General features: G+C 31.4%; 1 protein-coding gene across 6 annotated transcripts in view; it reads right to left on the minus strand.

Moving 5' to 3' along the window:
- Positions 1–22,603, minus strand: part of NOVA1 (NOVA alternative splicing regulator 1) — a 138,784-nt gene that overhangs the window by 4,638 nt on the left and 111,543 nt on the right. For 3 of the 6 annotated variants that reach the window (XM_004283104.4, XM_049705832.1, XM_049705834.1), the window contains one exon: positions 19,614–19,685. The exons of 2 other annotated variants lie outside the window; for them this stretch is intronic. In XM_004283104.4, the coding sequence (XP_004283152.1) occupies positions 19,614–19,685 (72 nt within the window). Of the gene's footprint in view, positions 1–18,800; positions 19,180–19,613; positions 19,686–22,603 lie in introns of those variants that run through there. One more of the 6 variants, XM_033411582.2, reaches the window with a different exon arrangement.

Raw genomic sequence — 22,603 nt, forward strand, 5'->3', positions numbered from 1 at the left:
GGTCAATATATTTATTAGTAGTAGTATTTTAGTTTTTCAACTAAACTGACACCAACCTATAACTTTATAAAACTAACAAGTATCTCTAAATAATATAAAAATTTTCAATTGCTTTCAGGTAGGTTAGGCGCTATTTGAGAATGATATTACATGGATGTTCTATCTAAATTTGTAAAATGACTATTTTGATTCGGTAGATCATTCTCTTTTTGGCAGTAATAGCTACATTTTTAAAAACAGAGCTTACAACCATACTGTTAAAGGTTACTGAAAACTTACTGTAGTCACATGAATACTTACAACGATTCAATGTGACTGTATGAAGTATAGGCATTTTAGCTAATTTGTTCTGAAACATCCAGCTACAAAACCCAGCATATTTTTATTTATTTAATCATAATCAAATACTATTATAAAGAGGTATAAAATCAGTATGTTACTTTTATAATCCTTAAAATTATAATACAGATATTAACATTTAAAGTTATGTTTTGGTAGCACAAAGATACATATGACACTGTTTTATGACTCATCAGGTAGATAAAAAATTGTGAATGTTCTGTCACTGACAAAGCACTGAAGGAACTGCTTTCCTTGTCCCAAACATTTAAACGGGCAGGCTGAAATATCTGTTGAAATTTGAGCAGAAATTTAGTTGAGATCATCTATGAGATATCTCATTAGTTAATTTTTAGCAAGTATTGTCATGTTATCTTTAAAACACAGATCTGGATAAAGATATTTTTTAAAAAATAGAGCCATGCATTTTTAGGAAGGTAGCAAGCAGTGAAAGTATAAATTCAAATGCTAGACTGGGCTACCTCATAAATATATTTACATGTATTAAACACATACACACACATAGCACACAACTTTTCTTACCACACATATAATTTATAGTCACAGTAGAAATTTGTTTCATTACAATTTGTCTATATAATCATTTCATTTTTTTTGAAAAAAATCTAAATTTTCTAGAGACATTTCTTCAGAATGTCAAATATATCCCTCATATTCCCCTGATTAAGTGCATTCAGTTTCAAGAAGTAGACTGAGAAATAATTTTTTTAAAATGTTAATTTGTTAATTTTGTTCACAGACTTTTTGGTAGAAAATTATTTGTCTGAAATGCTGAAATATGTTAAAGTGATATAATTAGAAAGTTAAACCATGATTACATCTTACACCAATTATAAGATTAGAATCATCCTTACATTTTATCCTGTGCACATAAAATATTAAGAAAATTTACTTTTAAGGATTTAAAAATCCAAATGTTAAATATAATTATATTTTGTGAATATTTCTTTTCAAAATGAGAAACATTTTTGCGAAACAATATTGTTGAAAACATTTATATACTGACAAATTGAGGTGTTTCAACGTAATTTTTTTATGAAGAAAAATATATTAATCAACCAAGACTTTTGAAAGAGCTGTTCTTAAATTACTTTAAATTTTAATATCACTCCTGTTTTGCTCAATGTAATGATTGCCTGTATGATTATAACCCACGAAGAGAATAGCACATGAGAGGTTAATTATGGGAACTATCCTATAGACTGTCAATAAAAAGTAATGAAATATATAATTTTATAACATACACTCTAAAATCACCTTAAGCTTGTATAAGGTACGTGAAGATGATGTTAATTTCTACTACACTGCATACCAGTCTCATACTATATTTATTGCACCTATAACCTTTTCTTTTAACTCTAGGACTCGTTTATCCTTCCAGAAGAACTTGCAAATATGTGCACAGTACTTATATTACTTACACAAGCACATTACCTTGTCCTTCCTTTTTAAATTTTTCCCTTTAATCATTTTTTCTTTTAAATATTCAAAAATTCTGAAATAACATATATTTCAGAAATAGTATGTGAACTTTTCATAAAAGTAAACATCTTCAAAAAAATATGTATCTTTGCAAATTAAAGAATTACACACATCATCTATCTTTATATTAAAGATGTCCTTATGTAGTAAGCACATTTTCTGGATTTTAGTTTTAACTATTTGAAATAATCTTATATGAAGTACTGTCAGACATATTTGTATTTGTTGTTTTACCAAATACTGATGTAGCCTCCAAATTTTGTTGGTATAACTGACATTTGTCCACATAGAAATAAATAAAGGTGTGTTATGATTTAACAGAAGACATTAGTGATTACATATTAATATTTGTAATATGTAGCATTTATCAACTTTAGACAGGAATAATTCTGCTTACAATGAATAATCTTAGAAATTAGAAAATTAAAGAAAATGTAAATGTAAGTTATTAAATTCCAAGTTTAATAAATATACTTAGTAGCCTAGCCACTGAAAGTTACCCAACTTTTATTTCTGACACAAGGACATGAAAACCTCTTAGAATTACACTTTTTTCTCTGAAAAGTTTAAAAAAAATCCATATTTATTTGCACATTTAATATTAATCTAATACGGACACAGAGAGGAAAGAGACCCTCTGAAAACAAGTTGAGACAAAAAGAAAAATTAATTCATTTGTATAATATCTCAGAGAGAGTAATGTTCTATTTCCACTCTATGCATCAGATCAGAGCCAAAAAGCAGGTGTGGAAGCTTGGAGATGGTGGGCAACTGAACACTGATTGGGTGGGGGTTGGAGGAAACGAGTGTGGAGAATTATGTGAGATAACCTATTGGCTTACTTCTTAGATATAGGAATACAGCATTTACCTAAAGGAAAATCTCCAGGACTTCCCTGGTGGCGCAGTGGTTAAAAATCCGCCTGCCAATGCAGCGGACACGGGTTCAAGCCCTAGTCCGGGAAGACCCCACATGCCGCGGAGCAACTAAGCCCGTGCGCAACTACTGAGCCTGCACTCTAGAGGCCGCGAGCCACAACTACTGAAGCCCGTGTGCCTAGAGCCTGTGCTCCGCAACAAGAGAAGCCACCACAATGAGAAGCCCACGCGCTGCAACGAAGAGTAGCCCCCGCTCGCCGCAACCAGAGAAAGTCTGCGTGCAGCAACGAAGACCCAACGCAGACATAAATAAATAATAAATTTATTTTTTAAAAAAGGAAAATCTGTGTTTGCATCCCCACTGAAATGACAAATAGCAAATTTTAATTGTACCCGTGACTTCATTTTCATTGGTGAAGTCTGTTAACACACTGACTTAATGTAATATTCTTATTTCTGAAGAAAAACTGGACCTTAAATAGCATACAATTATTTGGTGTAACATGTATCAGCTAAATCAGATATATTCCTGACAGTTACAAATCAGTTTTCCCTTCAGAACTATGATCTACAGTTGCTACAGTTGCTACAATCCACCCAATCTTCTATGAAATGCTTATTGAGTGGCCCAGGCCCTGTGTTGGGAGCTAGAAATAAAGGATACATGTGGCACTGTTTCTGTCTTTAAGGAACTTCCAGATCAGTTATAGAAAACAGATGTGTCAATGTGTCAGTGCATTCAAGTCTTAAAAGTGTGGGTACAGAAATATATAAAGGGTACAAAGGAGACAGAAAGCTTAACTGGAAGAAAAAGGGATAAGAAAATCTTTGAGAGATGATCATGTTTCATTTTTGTACTATCAGTAGCCTATCCTTTACTGTCAGACATTCCCAATGAGGTTGCTCTGTGCTGGAGAGTTCCTGTTCAAACCTAAGTCCATTTTAGTAGTGATGATCTGCTTAAATAATGATATTATTTTTAAAGAATTTTACTTATTCCTAGACTTATAATTGTTATATCAAAGAAACATGAAGTAAGATTAACAGTATAATTATACTAATTTTACTAGCATCAACTTTTCAGAAAAAAAAGTAATGAAGTGGCTGTTTCTCTATTTGCAACCACAAAAGAACCTCTATGGGAATCCCATGGAAAGAGTTAAAAATACCAAATAGGTAGGCTTTAATATTGATACGTTTCTGATTAAAAATAAGCATTAAGAAAAAAAATAAGCACTAAGAAAAACACATTTACTCCTTTGCCAAATAAGAACCCCAATTCATTATGGTCTTAAAAAAGAATGACAGTGTCTGTAGGCATCGTATTTCTTCATTATCATGGCAGGAAAATTATTGAACTATTTCATAAAGCGATACTTTAAAATAAATGCAAAACAAGTTCCAGTATAATTTAAGATAGCTCAATTAATAGTATGAACTATTTTATTTAGGGCTGCCATGTTATACACTATATATGTACTGCTTTACATTTTCAAAGCAATTCCTATCAATTGTGGATACCTGCTATTTCATTCATTCAGTCAGCTGACGTCGATCTTCCTTACAACAAGAGACTTCAGTTTTCCTTCAGGAAATAACCCTCTCTCATTCTGAGTGCCATGTACTTTAGGTAAGGCTGACCACCTTCCAATACCTCTGGAACTGGACACATGACCTAAGAAGCCTGCATATCACACTTTCCACACTCGTAGCAGGTACTGATTTGGGACTGAGCACATGACACAGGATGGTCCAATAAGAGTTAGCCTTAAGAATCTGTGAAATTGTTGGGATGGAAGTAACTGTGTGTTTAATCTAGCAGAACACAAGCTTGATATTACTAGTGCTATCTTGTCACTATATGGAAAGAGGAAGAAGCTGACTGAAAATAATTTTAAGTTGACTTAGATAAAAGGAGACTTCAGAAATGGAGAGAGAGACGTTTCTGATACCATTTTGGCATCTGAATCTAACCATGTATAAAGCCAGCACAGAATCAATATAATTTCCCCCCCTCTTTTTTTTTTGTTTTGGTTAAGACACTTAGAATTGGATTTCAATAACCTGTAATCGACAAAACAGTATCCTTGAAAATAAGTTCTTGTTATATCATGTAGTATTTGCCTATCCAAAAGAAATACTGACAGTTTACTGTATCTCTTGATGCTCTAAAAGTCAAGATGTCATAACTCTGGTAAAGAGACATGAGTGCATTATTTAACGTATCTTTTACTGAGATATACATGATCTAATAGGATAAATTTCTTTCATTTGCCTAATGTATTACACCTTAGGCTACTGAGGCACCATTTATTAGTGGCCATTGGAGAGGTATGTGTCATGTGGGGGGATCCACACTGAACTGCTGACCAAAGTAAACTGAAAAAAGTGTATCTTTCTTTTGATTATAGATTTTAAAATATATAAATAACTGTCTTTCTAAAAAGTACTGCTCTGACAAAGTACGTATGACAGAGCTACATGAAATATCCAAAATGAATGAAAAAGCAGCTCTTCCAACTCTCTATGTGTGTTTAATCTACTTACTTTTGATAACCAAATTCAAGGCAGTACAGTTTTCATAAGCATGTCTTTATACCTATCGTAAAATACTATGCTATGTTCTCTCATATATCCTTACCCCCCACCTACTGCCAACACCAGGTTTTAAACCTGGAAGTCATCTGTGCCTTCTCTTGCTCCCTAGATCTCTACATCCTGTTATGCACTGTTGATTTTTTTTCCCCTGAAATGCTTCTTGCCAGTCCTACTGCTTTAGTCTATCTAAAGGAATGTGTGGTGTAATAAAAAGAATCTAGAATTGACAGTTAGGACATATGGACCTTCACCCTGGCTCTGCTGTGTGACCTTCCTCAATCACTTCAGTTTCATCATCTATAAAACCAGACAACTTGATAAGACTGTGGATGAGTTTTTATTTTAGCATTATTAAAAAGCCCTAATCGACAGCCTTCAATGATCTCGTTCCAGCTACCCACTAAATTATCCAGACTCCTTATGTAGATATTCCAAATTCTCCATACCCTGTCCCCAACTTGTTTTCCCAGTTTCATTTTCTATGACTAGTATTCTATGCTGAATCCAAACTTTACCTGCTAGTTCTTAAATATACTCTATATTAGTTGTTTTTCTAGGTCTTTGCCTTCGTTTATTCATTTGTTCCAAATGACTAAAATGTTGCCTATATTTCCAACACTGTTCTTCCCCTTTAACTCACACATTTTTGCTTGCTGAAATCTTATGTCTTCCAGAGCAGCTTGAATGTAATGCAAAATATATGGATTTATGTAAGAACTAAATAATAAAGTATTTGAAAGACTCCAGCATGGCCATGCAGGAGTGTGTGTGTGTGTGTGTGTGTGTGTAAAATACAACACTGGGTTCTTAAAACAAAAACAACTTTATCATCTCTAAAATCTAAAATTCAAATTATATTGCACCCATACTGAAATTTACAAAAAGACAAATATACAGATGTTTTAATCTTGTCATAAAATTCCTGATATCAGTAACACAGATTTGTCATTTAAAAATCCAATAAGAGTACACTAATTACATATGCACTATATGCCTTTTTCTTAAGTTTTCATCAATGTATTATGTTTTTCCTATGTAATTTTACAGCTTCTTACTAATCAAGCTTGTGGCTAGGCTTCTTTAGCCATAAAAAATGTGGTCAGATTGGTTCTAAAAGTCTAGAATATAAACATATTAGTGTTTACTTGATTAAGCAATGAACTGGATCAATTAATAAGATGACAAAATGACAGTATCTACTGAATTATAATCACAATTCATAACCGGTGCAGTTACCTCCCACACCTTGCCTTGCTTCAAGCAATTGCATTTTTACCTTAAAATAATTGAATTTAAAAAGTTTTGTGGAGACCATACATCATCCATTTTATATCTTCTTCCAAAGGGCCATACTTTACTTTCCCCTCTGGCTGTAAGACATGGCAGAAAATGACAGTATACCTCTTTTTTGTATCTCTTTGGAACAAGACAGAAAAATGAATGATAATCACCAAAAAATTTCTAAAGGCAAATAAAGTTTAACTGAACTATTTTTTTTTACTTCATATATTTTTTACTTTTCCCCTTGAAGCATTATTCCAAGTTTTTTTTCTTTTGATGACTGTTGCATATTTTAAAAATATACCATATTACATTTCAGAGAGGGATATACTTAGGAATAAGAAAAATAGGAGAAATCTATTCTTTATAAGAAGGAAGTGAAAAAAAAGCTAGACATAATGATATCAAAAAAGAATACTACTAGAAGTCAAGTAATTATGAAGAAACTATGAGGGTTGTAAATGATAAACTATTATAGAGCAGCTCATTATTTACAAATGAAAATAATTTGGGGTATTGCCTTCTTAATGCTTACTAAACCAGCTTTTACTAAACTGAGGTTAAATTTCTGGAAGTCCCATTTGCCATTATCATCCATGTGTCAAATTATCAAAAAGCTCTTTGAAACTATTATTATTATTTTTAAACCCTCTCTTTTTGGCTCATCTCTTTCAGGGCATGTATACAAGATATATGTTCAGATTTCTTAATTCTTATTAGTGGAAAAACATATTTGAAATATTTGGGCTTTTTATATGAAAACTAATATTTTCAACTTAATATTTTAAAGGTTACAACAATCAATTTAAGTGAAATTGATTGAAATCAATTGAAAAAGTGAAAAACAGCCATGCACATGAAAGTAGGGGCTGTTTACTGAAGGAGATAATGGAAAGGTGTGAAAGAAAAGGATAGAGGGAATCAGGAATTCTATTTTGGATATATTAAGTTTGAAATGCCTACCAGTCATCCAAGTGAAGATATCAATGATATGTAGGTGATTGGCTATGAGTTTGAGAGTTAACATAGAGATAGTATTTAAAGCCAGAGAAATGGATAAGGTAATCCAGTGGAAGGTAAAAATGAACAAACAGTTCATTAAATAGTGGACAGCAAAGAATTGTGCAGGATAAGAAAATATTTAACTTCTAAAAGAATCAAAGATATTCAAAGCAGAGCAACAAAATTAATCACCAAAAAAAAAAAAAAAACAAAGGCAAACCAAATGAAAATGAGGGAATGGCTTAACTACTAATCTCTTTCTTTTAATCCCTTTTCTGTGGCAGTATATATCAGCTTTTGGAAATCACCTTATAGAACACATTAAGTTATAAAATGAGCATAATCTTTAACTTAGTTTCTCTCCTTCTGTGATCCATCTGGGAAATAATCCAAAACATGGAAAATGTCATATACACAGAACAGTGTAAAGACACTATATAAAGCTATAAAATAATGTGGAAAATATCTATGCAAAATTTTAAAAATACATAAATGTATATGTAGAATTTGAATTAAACAGTGTAAAATTATATGCAGATAAAACTGAAATAAAGAAAATAATAGAGGTTGGGTTTCAGATGAGCTTTTTTTCTTACCATATAAACCTTGTATTAAATTTTTAAAAATTAGTATAACAAAAGGAAATAGAAAAATTATCCCCAAATTAGGATGCTGAATAAACAAATGCCACAAAAGCAGAATAAACAATTCATTAAAAATAAATTTTGTATATTTTTGGTATTCATTGAACAATTATTTACTGAGTTCCAGGTACTGTTCCAGATGTTGGAAATACAGAGTTAAATAAAAAGGTTAAGATCTCACTTTCATGAAGCTTCCAGACATGTGGTACAATAAATACTAATAAACATTTAAATGTGTATATAAAATGATTTGATAAATGACAGAAAAGCAGATTTATAAAATACTTTAAAATTTTAAAACAAGAAAATTTAAAATCATAGTTTTAAATAAGAATCATGTAATTATGCTAAATGCTTGTTTAGGAAAACCACAAAGTTAATCTAATCTAGGAATATAAAGCTATTTAAAAGTCTGAGTTTGGTACATGGGTTGATTTAATATTCTACAATGTAAGCAAACTAATTTGATATTAGTGGAAGTAAATTTCTCAACTATGTTTAAAAACTGATCTCTATTTAAACTTATATAACTAGGTAACTAATTATTAAAAAGATTTTCACAATTTGGATTATTTTTCTTTTACAAATTTTTGATTAAGCCATTTTTACCATTAAAATTAAGTATTATTATTAATTAGTTAATGACAGATTGATGTACCATATTTTAACATGATTTAAAATATTATTGATATCAAATTACAGTTGCTTGTATTTTATATTTACTAATCAAGCTAGTTCAACATTTCTTATATTTTAATTTCACCAAGAATTTTTCTGAAGGCAATATTTGTTTTTTAAAAAATAATAGTTGCCTACATTTCAGTGTCTTATTAGTAAAGGGAAGTTGACAGTTTACTATCACAAATGACTGTCATTAAGAAATGAAAATGTCCTGAATTTTTCTTATTACATTAATACTTGTAATGTGCAAATACATATTGACTAATATATAAAAAGCTACAGAAAAATGTCTGCAATTTAACAAAATGTATTATTAGTCATAAAACTAAATTTTTTTCCTACATATGGATTGAAGTAATTCACTTCTAATACTTAGTGAATCACAAATAAAAATACATTATTTTTATAGCCATTATTTGGCTAAAGTTAATGAAACAGATCACTTCCTTTCTCAAATATATTTTTAAAGAGTAACTGAAGGACTGTATCACCTAATGGAAGGAAGAAAACAATAGCTAAACCAAAGACCAATAAAATTAATTATAAGGTACGAGGTTCAGAAGAAAAGGTGAAAAAGATCAACTGGAATATTCCCAAATCAAAGATTAAAATATTAGAAAAAACGAGAAACAATTTTTATTCCACAGTGATCAGGTATCAAACTCCTCAATCTGGCAAAACTATGAGAATATGAAAAGATATTATCAGAGAGAATATGCAAAGATTTTCCTATTTCTAAGCTTTTTTAAAATAAAATTAAAATATTGAAAATAAACTTGATAACTACCTGGTTTTCCTGTTTTATGTATTTTCCATTTTATATGGCTCTATTTGAAAGATAGAAAAATTCTGTTGAAGGGTATATATACACACACACAGAGCAAGACTAGTGCACATTCTGGAGTAATGAGGCACTAAGTGCTTTAGTTATCTAAAGGCACATATAACGTTCTGTCTTGAGAACACACTGTGTGCAAGAACTACCAGAGCTATGACTGCAGGGAGAATGCTGATGAAACAAACAACCACCTTTACCTACTAGGTAGTCCAGAAAGACGAAGAATATTGCATATCTGCCTACTTACCAGCCAACACTAGACAAGACACTCTGTACTTTTATCAGTGACTGAGCCATATATGGGATGTAAAATAAGGAACATTTCATATTTCATTAACTCTTTTCCCCTGAAGTTTACCATTTTTTCAATATGAAAACTTGAAAAGCCCTAGGCTTTCCATAAATATAAATATGCCTTCATATGAAATCAAACCTTTAGAAGGGACTTTGGAAGGTCACATAACATGGTATTTACTAAGTGATGTGTTATAATTCTAACCGGAAAATATTAACGGTGTGCTGCTTTCAGCAGTAATTCTTAACTTGCCCTCAGGAAGATCCTCTGATGCCCATCACTGGGTGTGAAGGACAAACCATCTACAGCATAGCACACTAACAAAATTAGAAGTTTGCAGTGGAATGGGTATGGTTAGGAAGTGCTCATTTAGCTCTCCGCCATAAATTTTGGCAAGAATATTGCTAAATAATCTTTAAAAACAGTAATGTAATCTGCATATATAAATATTTCCATGGTTAGAGAACCTCTAACTGTATTTGGTAACAGTCAAAAGACTACTACTGCTATCTGAAAAGACAATCATCCTTTGTATAATATTTCTTCATAGATTTAAATTGTATTAATTAGTAACCTTTTCTGTTTTCAGTGATAATACTAACACTTTCCCTTCCACTTGCGCACAAATCAAATCAAATATTTGTTCTTTAATTTAATGTTAATCAAATAATATTCAAAGTGTGTTATTTCATTAAAAAGTCGAAGTTGTGAAGAGATTGTGTTATGTAATACACAATTATATAATTATCGTATTTTTAATAAACTACTGTGCATTTTTCATATGGTAAATGGTGATTCCCAAATAACAAGAGGCTTCAGGAAACATTTTTCCAACTCTTCAAATATAGATGGCTAATCTCATCCTAAATCTATTAAATAAGAATCTACACAGGTAATTTTGATGAGGCTAGAATTGAGAACTTTTGATATATTAATTAACAAAGAATAAAGAAAAATATTACAGTTCCTTTGCCACTTAATAAATGTCTCCTCTGATCCTTAAAGCCTCTCTTGTGATCCTTCTTGAAACTCCTCAAAAAGCATCCCACAACTAGGAAATGAAGGAGTCAAGTAGTCCAAACAGATATCTATCAAAGACAGTCCAATCTTTCTCAATCTTTTGGAAAGTTACCACTTTATATTCCTTAGAACATTACATAATATCGCAACTGGAGCCATTATTTTTTTCCATCTTGTTTTACATTCCCTTAGTTAACACTTTAAAAACAAAGTAGAAACATAAAAAGTTAATAATGTTCATATTCCTTGTCATCACCCTGATGATACATGAACACAGGATATTTCTGACTTAAAAATAAGGCCATATGTTTCTTAGCAACTTAATTTTCTTTAGTTAATATATTACAAACACTATTCTAGGCCAATTTATATGGCTCTAACTCATTATTTTTAATAGCTTCACCACATAATATTCTACAATACCATATTTATTCAGCCACTCTCCTGTTAAAGCAGATGGTTTTCCAACTGTTGCCACTGTGAATACTACTGCAACACACATCTTTGTCTATATTTCTATGTATTGGTACATTAAATTTTACTGGGTAGATTCTCAAAAGCTGTAATATTATAGCATCTCTTATATCAACAGTGTATGAAAATGATTATTTCCTATATATATATATATATATATTTTTTTTTTTTTTTGTGGTACGTGGGCCTCTCTCACTGTTGTGGCCTCTCCCGTTGCGGAGCACAGGCTCCGGACGCGCAGGCTCAGAGGCCATGGCTCACGGGCCCAGCCGCTCCGCGGCATGCGGGATCTTCCCGGACCGGGGCACGAACCCGTGTCCCCTGCATCAGCAGGTGGACTCTCAACCACTGCGCCACCAAGGAAGCCCTATTTCCTCTATTCTTGACAGCACTTTTAATTTATAAACACATGCACACACACACAGGCACACACACAGAGATAAATTTTTGTGTTCTTGATATATGTGTATTATATACACACACATAAAATTCTGTCTATCTGGTAAAAAATATATATAATCTTGTGATGTTGATTCAAATTTTCCTGATGCTTGGTAAGGTTAAACATGCTTTCATATGTTTATTGGGCATTTCCATTTCCTCTTCTGTAAACTGCCTTTTCATAATCTTGACCTATTTTTTTCTCCTGGGTTTTTATTTTTTAATATCAATCTAGGGTTTCTCTGTATAGTAATTAATTCACTGTCATATGTGTTCAACATATTTTTCCAAGGGTACTGTCACCTTTTGCTTATTAATGGTGTATTATTCTACTATACCAAAATATAAAATATTTATATATTTGAATGTTCTAACCTATTCCTTTATGTTTTAGATTTCCTTCTTGCTTAAGAAAGTCATCCTCAACTTGATTTCACACACCATAATTTCATCAAATAGTCTTACAGTTTCAATCTTGTACGCACTGAGATTTATTTTTATATATTGTACAAGGCAGAGGTCAAATTTATTTTATTTCAGGTGGACAGTCAAGTATGCCAGCACCATTTATTAAATAAAACATCCTTTTCTAAAATAAATAAAATGACTCAACTATTACTCTGGACCAGGCAGTGTTCTAAATGCTTCTCATGTACTGATTTATTTAAGAATCATGACAACCCTATGAAGGAGGCACTGTTATTATTCATTTTACAAACAGAAAACACATGGTGAAGTTAAGGATGTTTCCTTAAATCAGAAAATTAGGAAGTGGCAAAGAAGCTAGGAATTATGGCCTAAGAGTACAATTCTCTTAATCCCTAAATTACACTACCTTTCTTAATGAATGATAGAATACAGTTAAGTTCCCATATGTACTTGGATCTATTGATATTTCCGAAATTTCTTTTATGTTTCATTGACCAATTATATTTGTTTGCGTTAATACCACATGGCTTTTATTATTATTGCAAAATTTCACTTGAAGAAGGGATTTTCAAAAATAAAAAATGAGTTTTTTAACATATAGACCATAAGCGTATTCTTCCAACTAATACTAGTCACTCAACAAATATTGAGAACCTATAATGCTCCTGGTTAGTGCTTCTTAATACATAAGAGAATAAAACAAAGACCACGGTTCTCATGTAACTTATTTTCTAGGAAAGTGAGACTGACAATACACAATAAATATGATAATAAGCAAAGTATGTAGTATTCCATGAGGCAATGGAAAAAAATACAGCAGGATAAAGGGAATCAGAAGTACTTGGGAGAATGGGGAGGCCAGGTTGCAGTATCAAATAGGGTGGCCAGGTATATCCTTCTCAATAGGGTTTTGAGAGGTGAATTTTGAACAAAGACTTGAGGACTATGAAGGTGTTAGCCAAGTAGACCTCTGAGATAAGAGAATTTCCTGTACAGAGAGGCAAGCACATGCCTAATGTCTGCAAGGAAACGCAAGCAGGTGAATTTGCCTGGGGCAGGGTGAGGAAGGAGGCAAGTGGTAGGAAATGAAGTGAAAATGGTAATGTGGCAATGTCCATATCTTGTAACTTAATGGATGTCATTTTGGGGATATTGGCTTTTGCTGAGTTCAGTGGAAAACTATCACAGGTGTAATTTTTAAAAACTGACATATTTTAGAAGCCATAGTCCACTCAGTGGAGAACAGACTTTGGGGAGCAAAGGTAGAAAGTCAGAGAAACCTATACAGAGGCCTTTGTAATAATTCAGGCTTGGACTAGGGTAGCAGTAGATGTAATGAGAAGTGGTCAACATTCTATATATTTTTTAATGGTAGAGTCAACATTATTTCTTATAGGAACTGGATTTTGGGTATTAAAGAAAAGAGATGAGGATGAATCCAAGATTACTGATCTGACAAAGTGGATGTATGGAATTGCTTCAACTGAGACGGTAAAGCCCATAGGTGGAGCAGGTTTGGAGTAGTTTTAGGACTCCTAAATTAAAGATGTCCATTAGATATGGATGTGGCAATGCTGAGTGGGAAACTGGATATAATCTGTAGTTTCACTCTGAGATCCAGATGAGAGATAAATGTGAACCCAAGTTATGTAGGATCTTACACAATTTTAGAGGACATTTTTGTCCTCTACATTCAAAATTATAAAGATAAAACTAGGTAGAGGGCCTTGTAATAAGCCTGTGCAGGTTAGGAATCTTAAGGCTTAAGCCTTCATTAGTTCATAGTAAACCTGACTCTCATTGGAAACATAAATTTTGCATACATCAGAATATAAAAGCCAAGGTATTATATGAGGAGAAAGAAAACTATATACCCAGAAAGAGTTTCAAGTATTAAGACCCGGATCACTCCAACATTAAGGGGGATGATGGGAAGAACTAGCAAAGGATTTTGAGATGAAGCACAAGGTATGATACAGGAGGAAAATCAAGGTTGTGCAATAATATCCTAGAAGCCAAGTAATGAAAGTATACCAAGAAAGTGAAAGTGACAAATTATAACAAATACTGCTGATAGGCCAAATAACACGTAGATTGAGAACAGACAACTGGAAGTAGCTATATGATCATCACTGATGTCCTATGCAAACACAGTTTTGGTAGAATGGAGGCAAAAACCTGATAGGAGTGAATTCAAGAAAAGATGGGAAGACAGAAACTGGAAAACAGAGAGTAAATAATTTTTGTGAGTTTTGCTACAAAGGAGTATAAGAAATAGGGCATTAGCTGGTGAGGGAAGTGAGATTAAAAGAAGTTTTGTTTTGTCTTTTAAGATGGGAGAAAAAAACCAGATGTATGTATGCTGATGGGAATGATCCTATAGAGGTCAGAAACTTGAAAGATAAAGGAGAGAGAAGGTAGAATTGTTGAAGAGATGACCTTGAGTAAAGAAAAAATAATAAGGTTTAATGTGCAACTGAAATTACTGGTTTTAGATAGGAGCAGGGAAAGTTTATGGTAATAGATGAGAGGTAGAATATGTGGGTATAAATGAAGTTGTGATTTTGTACAATTTTTCTTTTTATTGCTTCCATTTTTCTCAGTGAAGTAGGAAGTAAGATCAGCTGGGAGTGAGGATGGAGCAAGAGATATTGGGGTGCTCAGGGACAATCCTTAGATGGCCCCATGATCTCTGCTCCCTTGGTGTTATGCCTTGTATAGTTTCCTCCATTTAAGTGTGAGTAGAAATTGTAACCTGATTTCTAATCAACAGAATATGGCAAACGGATGGAATGTCACTACTCTGATTAAGTTACACTGTATGGCAAAGGATGTGAGAAGTCACTCCTGTGTTTAAGTTCAATAAGACTTCATCTTGCTAACACACAACGGAGAGAGAGAGATTTTCCTGTTGGCTTTGCAAGACGCAAACAGCCAAACTGTGAAATGCCTGTAGAGAGGGTCACACAGCAGGGAACTTGGGCAGCCTCTAGATTCTGAGAGCTTCCTCTTGCCAACAGCCAATGAGAAGTTGGGGTCCTCAGTCATACAGCTGCAAAAAACTGGATGCTGCCATCAACCTACATGAACTTAAAATCGGATTAGACTCCAGTGAAGCCTCTAGATGAGAATACACCCCAGCCAGTACTTTGATTGCTGACTTGTGACTCTGAGCCGAGGACTCAGCTAACAGTGCTTTTGACTCTTGACTCAAAGAAACTATGAGATAATAAAGGTGTGCTGTTTAAGCCCATAGTTTGTGGTAATCTTTTATACAGCAACAGAAAACTAATTAAAGGAAAGGAGAAAGGAGACAAGAATTTACGAAACAGTCCTCTAAAGAGTAAAAAAGTCACTGGGCTTATGATTACCTGACAGAATTAAGGGTCCATTTGAGATCTGTGTTCATGAAATCAAAGTGGGACCAGTGAGTTCTATTTGTGTTTTTCTGTAACTATACCAAAAGTGCTATATATGAGTATGAGTTATCTATTTTCATTTGTTTTGTATATTTTGATATATAATTTCAAATTTATTAGTACATAAATAAATATCTATAAAGCACATATTTCTGAAACTCTTCTTTTTATTCTTTTTACTTTTCCTGAAATTTGAGAAGAATCCCAGGAGAGCTAACAATCAGGAATCTAAAATTAAGAATTTAATTATTGGCACCATTGACTGATTAACAAAACCATTTTGTTGAATCTTGAAGTGATTGAAAAATGTAGCATCGATAACTTAGAACTGATCAAATACAACTGATTCTGTTTTTTATCTTAAGTTTATAAACACATTGATTAAGACTCTAATTCTATTTGTATCTTTATATTTGCTTCTTAGTTAAAGTTCCACATGTAAAAAGTGTCAAACCTGCACTTTGCAATATGCAATGCATGCAAAAAAAAGAGTGTAAGTTGTAAAAGTATTAGCCCTAACTTTTCTTTCTTAATAGGAAAATAATAGCAATTTGATTTATAAGTTAGACAACAAGTAACTCAGTACTCTCACTAGGGAAGAAAATAACTATAGAGCATCTTAAGCTATCCTAAAAAGCATACAGAAGCTTTGTATAGAAATATTTTAGAGTTGAAAAAGCAGCAATATTAGTATCACAGAATCTTTTTTTAAAAATAAACCTCAAACAGTTTAAGCTGTTTTATGCTATATTATTTACCATCTTAAAGAATAATCTTTCTTTTTCATTATCACTTGAAAGAAATTTCAGAAAATATTAAATAAACATAACCTAACACTTATATGGTGAGTAGTACACTCTAGAATAGCACTGTTCTAAGAATAGTTAATGAATTTATTATCTGAATTTCACAGAAGGGGAAACTGAGGCCCAATTTACTCAGCAAGTGGCAGAACAAGGATTTGATTATAGGAAATTAGGCTCCAGTCTTGACTTTTAACCACCATTCTATAAAGCTTCTCATACGACAGTCCTTCAGTTTTCCAGGGGAAATTATTATAGACCCATAACACTGTAGTTACAGTCTGTCAGTCTGATCTGTGAAAACAGTCTGACCTGTGGAAACATGAGGGTAGGAAAGTAAAATCCAGTATGTACTGAAACATTATAGTCATTTTTAAAAAGAACAGAAAAGATTTTTAAACGTTGAAACTGCAGATAAAACTTACTCTTTAATGTATTTTCTGTGCTTTTTATTGTTGGGTTTTCTAAATGTTAACAGTCCCTTAGTTCCTTTTATTACATTAGTTTGTAACACAAACTATTTATTCTAAAGAAAACTCAATCATAACTCATTTAGCTATTATAGATGAAATAACACAAGTAGTCGTCTAGATTGCTTTATATTGGTTTGTGAAAATTCACATGGAAAAAGTCTGCAGTTACTTTTAACAGCAGAGGATATCAGATTAGCTATAACACATAAACAATAATTTTAACACAAAACTGGAGACATATCTGCTAAATTGCTGGGTAAGAATAAAGTAAACTTATACCAGAAATGAACGTTATATTATTATAGGTTTAAGAGTCTATTTTAAGTATGGAGAGTTTAAGATGATCACATTAAAACCCATTTTTCTATCTTGGTTACTCTTACAGATCTAAGTCAATTTAGTGAAGCTGAATTAATTAGGACTATCCACAAGAAACAACTGTGAGCTATCTAAAGACTGAATAAACAGCAAAAACCAAATTATCTTCTGTCCTACAACATTAATAGAATCTACTGGGAAATACCCATAGGGAATGAAATAATTACACACTACTAATAACATAAAGATGAAAGATAACTACAATTCCTTCAATAAATTTAAGGATTTTGTTTTGTTCTTTTATACCTTGCCTCATGTTATCCAGGAGATATTATACTTCTTTGTAGAAGAACAGAAGAAATCAAAGTATAAATAAAACACATTTAACAAACATAGCTAGAACAGTGAACAGAGTATAAAACCACAAATGACTTATTATTTCAAATGAGAAAAATATAATTAGAAAAATATAATTAGAAAAATATCCGAAGGTGGATGTAGTAACATATCTAGAGGGTAAAAGTATTATATTGTTAGTAAACTTCAACAAGTAACCTTTTTAAGAAATCATTTTATAAAAATTCATGTTCACATAAAATAAATACAAATCTAACTTCAAAGACAAAATTATTGAGATGGTTTTTCTCTCTAGATCCAGAATGTTTTACTTTTTACGTTGAGAAAAATCATTTGTTTTTATTACTGTTGTACTCATTTGTCTTGTTTTTATTTGGAAGAGAATGAAGTACAAGAGAAACATTAAAAACATAAAGTCAGTTGTTTTCACAATAGTTTTCTATATCATGTAATTAAAGCTCATATAGGAGATAAGGTATGAGTGAAAATGTATATACACTTTTCAACTTCATGCATCAATAATACAAGCTTGGTTCTCACTTTATGTAGTACCATTACCTTCAAAGAGAAGTGCTGGGTTTCATCACTAGAGATGTGTACTTTTTTAACCAATTTATTGGGGCTAAAATGTGAGCATTATAAAGTATTTTTCTTTGAAGGGAATACTACTGCATAAAATAAAAATCAAGCTCCTACTATAGAATAACATTCTAAATGTTAGTTTTGCTTTCAGTTATTTAAAATTTTTTCCTGAGGTTGCAAAGGTATTAGAATCCATAAATGAGCAAAATAATTCTGATAGCCTTATATTAGATCATATTCAAAAGCCACATTTATAATATATTTAGCAAATATAGTTCAAAGTTAATAATTTATTAGTCAACTGTATGAAAAATATATTAAAAACATAAGCTCTTGTTTAATATTTAAATAATCCCATAAGGCCTTATATTAGTAAAAAAGTGGAAATATTAAGGAAAATAACATTTCTCACCTAAATGAAGCTCAACTCAGACAAAATGAAAATGTGTTTAATCATTTTAATAAATATATTTTTCAACATTTGTCATGTTAAAGTACAGTAAGTCTCTGAATTACATAGAATATTTTAGTGATTTCCTTAAATGTGCCAAAAATAACTACATTTTTGAAGAATGTCCTACAAATATTCAGTACCAAAACAATCAAGTCAAACTAAGATATATTTCTAATTGCAAAGTTTGCCACTCCAGCAAAGAAAATGCTATTATTAAATTCTAAGAAAGTACCATTTCCTGAGTTGTTAAACAGCATTAAAATTATCACAAATACCAATTTCCAGTTACTTTTAGATTGCTAGGAATGCTTTTCATCAAAAGTTTAAAATTGTTACACAGTAAGGCATATCTGAAATAAAAAACAAAGAAAAATGCATTCACATTTAAAGATATACCTTTGCTCAGTAAGTCATATTTATACATTTAGTTTTTACATATATGATATTCTTAACTTATACACCAAGAATCCTAGGGAGAAATAATAAGGGAGATTATAAACACCAACTCAATAAATAACCCTCAAAGCTCATAAAGTCATAATTTTAGGGGGAAATCCAAAATTCTAGTAGTCTACCATCTGCATATATTTTTGTTATCTAAAGCTAAAAATGCATATAAATTTTCAGGAATAATTGATATTTCTTTCTCAAGTTATTTGGAATCTGTTCATGGTGCACATATGTGAATGAACGAATACATCCTTAACCCACCAGTATCTTTTTCTCCAGTGTGCAGGCAATCACCCGTGAAAAGTATGGTGTAGATGACAGGATGATACTGTACCTGATTAGCTCTGGAGGTGGTCATGGGATCAGATGGAGAGGACTTGGTGGTAGTTGGGGAAGATGGCAATGTCTGGGAATAAAGCAGTTCAGGAGCAAATCAACCTTTATAAGCCTTAAACTGATTATTTAAATAAAACAAAATAAAATAAAATGTAATATAACGAGAACAAAATCCTATGAACAAATTTTTCTCCTATTCATTCAAATTTAATGGAATTTAAGATCAATTAAGTAACTAATGCATGTAAATATGCATGCATAAGCATGTAAAAATAAATTCATGACTTGAAATCATGATGGTGACTGATAAAAATTCACATGAGTATTAAAGGTATCCTGACCATATTCATGAATAGTAGTCTCTTTTCTTTCCCTCTTGTTTTCTTGGGGGAAAAGAGATCTCAAACAAAAATTCAAGAAATTTAATGAGTAAAACTGAAAGTCATTTTCCTATCAATGAATACAGTCGGGGGTTGAAAGAAGTGGTGAAATGAAGTTTACTTTCGCATAAAAGTATCCACCTACTTAATATGTTGAACATCACCAACAAGTTGATTCCACATGAATTTAGGGTTCCATACTTAAAAGCAATTAAATTTGCTGTTCTGAGTTCTTAATATCACATTATCTTCTAAAACATTAATTTTTAATAAATTTAGAGCCCGTCTGAAAATGTAAACATTAACCTCATATTAATAAACAAGTAACTAATAGCATTTTAACAAATTGCCATAATATTTTTTATCATTTGTGTTAAACACTAAAAATTTATATAGATAAGGGGTATAATATATTATAGCGTCATCAGCCTGTGTTGAAAATAGGTACAAAAATATTAGGAATCAAATTATTGTTCATTTCATTTCTAAACACATACACAAACTATATATAAAATATGCCATATGAGACCATAATATACTTAAGATATTTTAAAAACTTCTCATGTCTAATAGAGTAACCTTAATGTGTGTGTAACATGTTAAGATGTTATCTTTTTAAAAAGGTATATTTTCACTCAGCAAATAGCATGGCTTAAGTAGCACCCTCAATAGATAATATTTCTTAATACATGAAATGGGGTAGTTTTATAGTACAGACAAAATTCTATATGGACATTATGTTTTATATTAATATATATTCATCAAAATTACTCAGATATGAGCAAAAGCATAACTTTAAAGGTTCAGCAGTGTCAGGAAAAGCAGATGAAATTACTTAATACAGTCATATTTATGCATTTAATATTTCAAAAGTCCTAATTAGGATAGAATAAAGCATTTAAGAGTAAAAGAAAGGATAAAAAATTCACAGGCTCCTGCTTAACTCACTGTTCTCAAGTAACAAAGTAAGACTGATTCTAATATCAGATCACGTTTTAAACAGTACACTCCTCTAGGGATTCTTGATTCTTAAGTTAAAACCTAAGATACTTTGAGGAAAACTAGACTTAATGTTGAGTCATACCAAGATTTTTGTTAAATCATACTTTAAAAGGGGAGAGGAGCTACATTCAGAAGTAAAACCTCACAAAAGAAGAAAAAAACCCTTCGAATCCTTTGTTTTCTGTTTTTGCTATTTGTAATAAATTCATTTTACAAAGTCATTTCTCCAGAGAGACTTTCATTTCCAGTCATTAATAATTGCCCTAATATTTTATTTTCCATGCAATACTATGCAGAGACATACGCTATTGACTTTGGGCTACTCTTGTACTATGAACTGAAGAGTAAAGGTTTTATTTTCCCACCTCTGGTTACAGTTGTTACTGTACAGATTTCCTGGGGGTAGTTAACATATATTTAAGAATATGTTCTTTACTAATCTCAGAGTGATTATGAGACTGCTGACTAAATAGATGTGAGATAAACCTAGAGGCCATCTATCCCAATATAGGTTAGAAGCCAATTTCATTAACCTACAGAAGCATGAGGTATGTGTGTTGGGCTCTTCTATTTGCATCAGGATAAAATCAACTTGAAGTATCACAGGTGTTCATTATGACATCCATCTTGCCCTAGATATGAATTCTCTTGAAATATTGCAAAGAAATATGTGGAAAAAGTAGTAATATCAAGTGACTCAGAATTTGTGGTCACTAAGATTAATATTATCTTCTGTCAATTTATTCAGTATTTTTCTTTTTACTTGGCGTATATGTGAGGTATTGGGCATGTATTAATAATTGATAGAATTCATATTCATCAACATTGTCCTTAATAATTCTGATGCTGTTTCTTTCTCACAGAAATAAAAACAATAATTTTAAACTTCTGGAAAAATATTAATATGTTTAAAATCATTAAGGGTTTGGTTATTAAATATCATATTCTGATAAGTTAAGAGTTTAATGTTTTAAATAAAACGTGAAAATTAAATAAGTTTGGGCTTTAAGGGATAAGATTGTCAGAGTCTTTTGACACAGTCAATTGCAACTAAATATATTTTCTTGTTTATATTCCTAAAATAATAAACGTAATGAAGTAAACAGGTGACGAGTTTTCTATTGATATTTATCCATTAGTCATATAGATACCCTTAAACAGAAAAAGTCTCCTCCCTTTACAAATTTAACCTATAGCAATAAAGAGAATCCAGCAAGTTTGCATTTCAGTTGATTTTTTAAATGCTGGTGGTAAAAATTGTTCTCATAAATAGATATGTGTAAATATATTAACGTACTGCCTTTAGTTTAAAAGGTTCTATTAATTAGATTAAAAAACAGCTTTGATAGTTGTTCTCAACCACACAAATAGAACAGAAAAATTAGTAAGAAATACTTCAATGTACAATATGTTTGTTTCCCTAATATTTTATAAACATTTTTATTCCTATTTACTATGCAGACTAAAAGTTAAACTGGTTTCAAGTTAAAAAAAATCATTTAGTAAAACTTCTGATATATATCTGGAAGATGTAACTAACTGAATATCCATATACCAACAATATATTAAAATATGTTATAAATAACATTTATAAAGGATATATACT

The sequence above is a fragment of the Orcinus orca genome, chromosome 2, assembly GCF_937001465.1.
Source record: "Orcinus orca chromosome 2, mOrcOrc1.1, whole genome shotgun sequence".
Taxonomy (NCBI): domain Eukaryota; kingdom Metazoa; phylum Chordata; class Mammalia; order Artiodactyla; family Delphinidae; genus Orcinus; species Orcinus orca.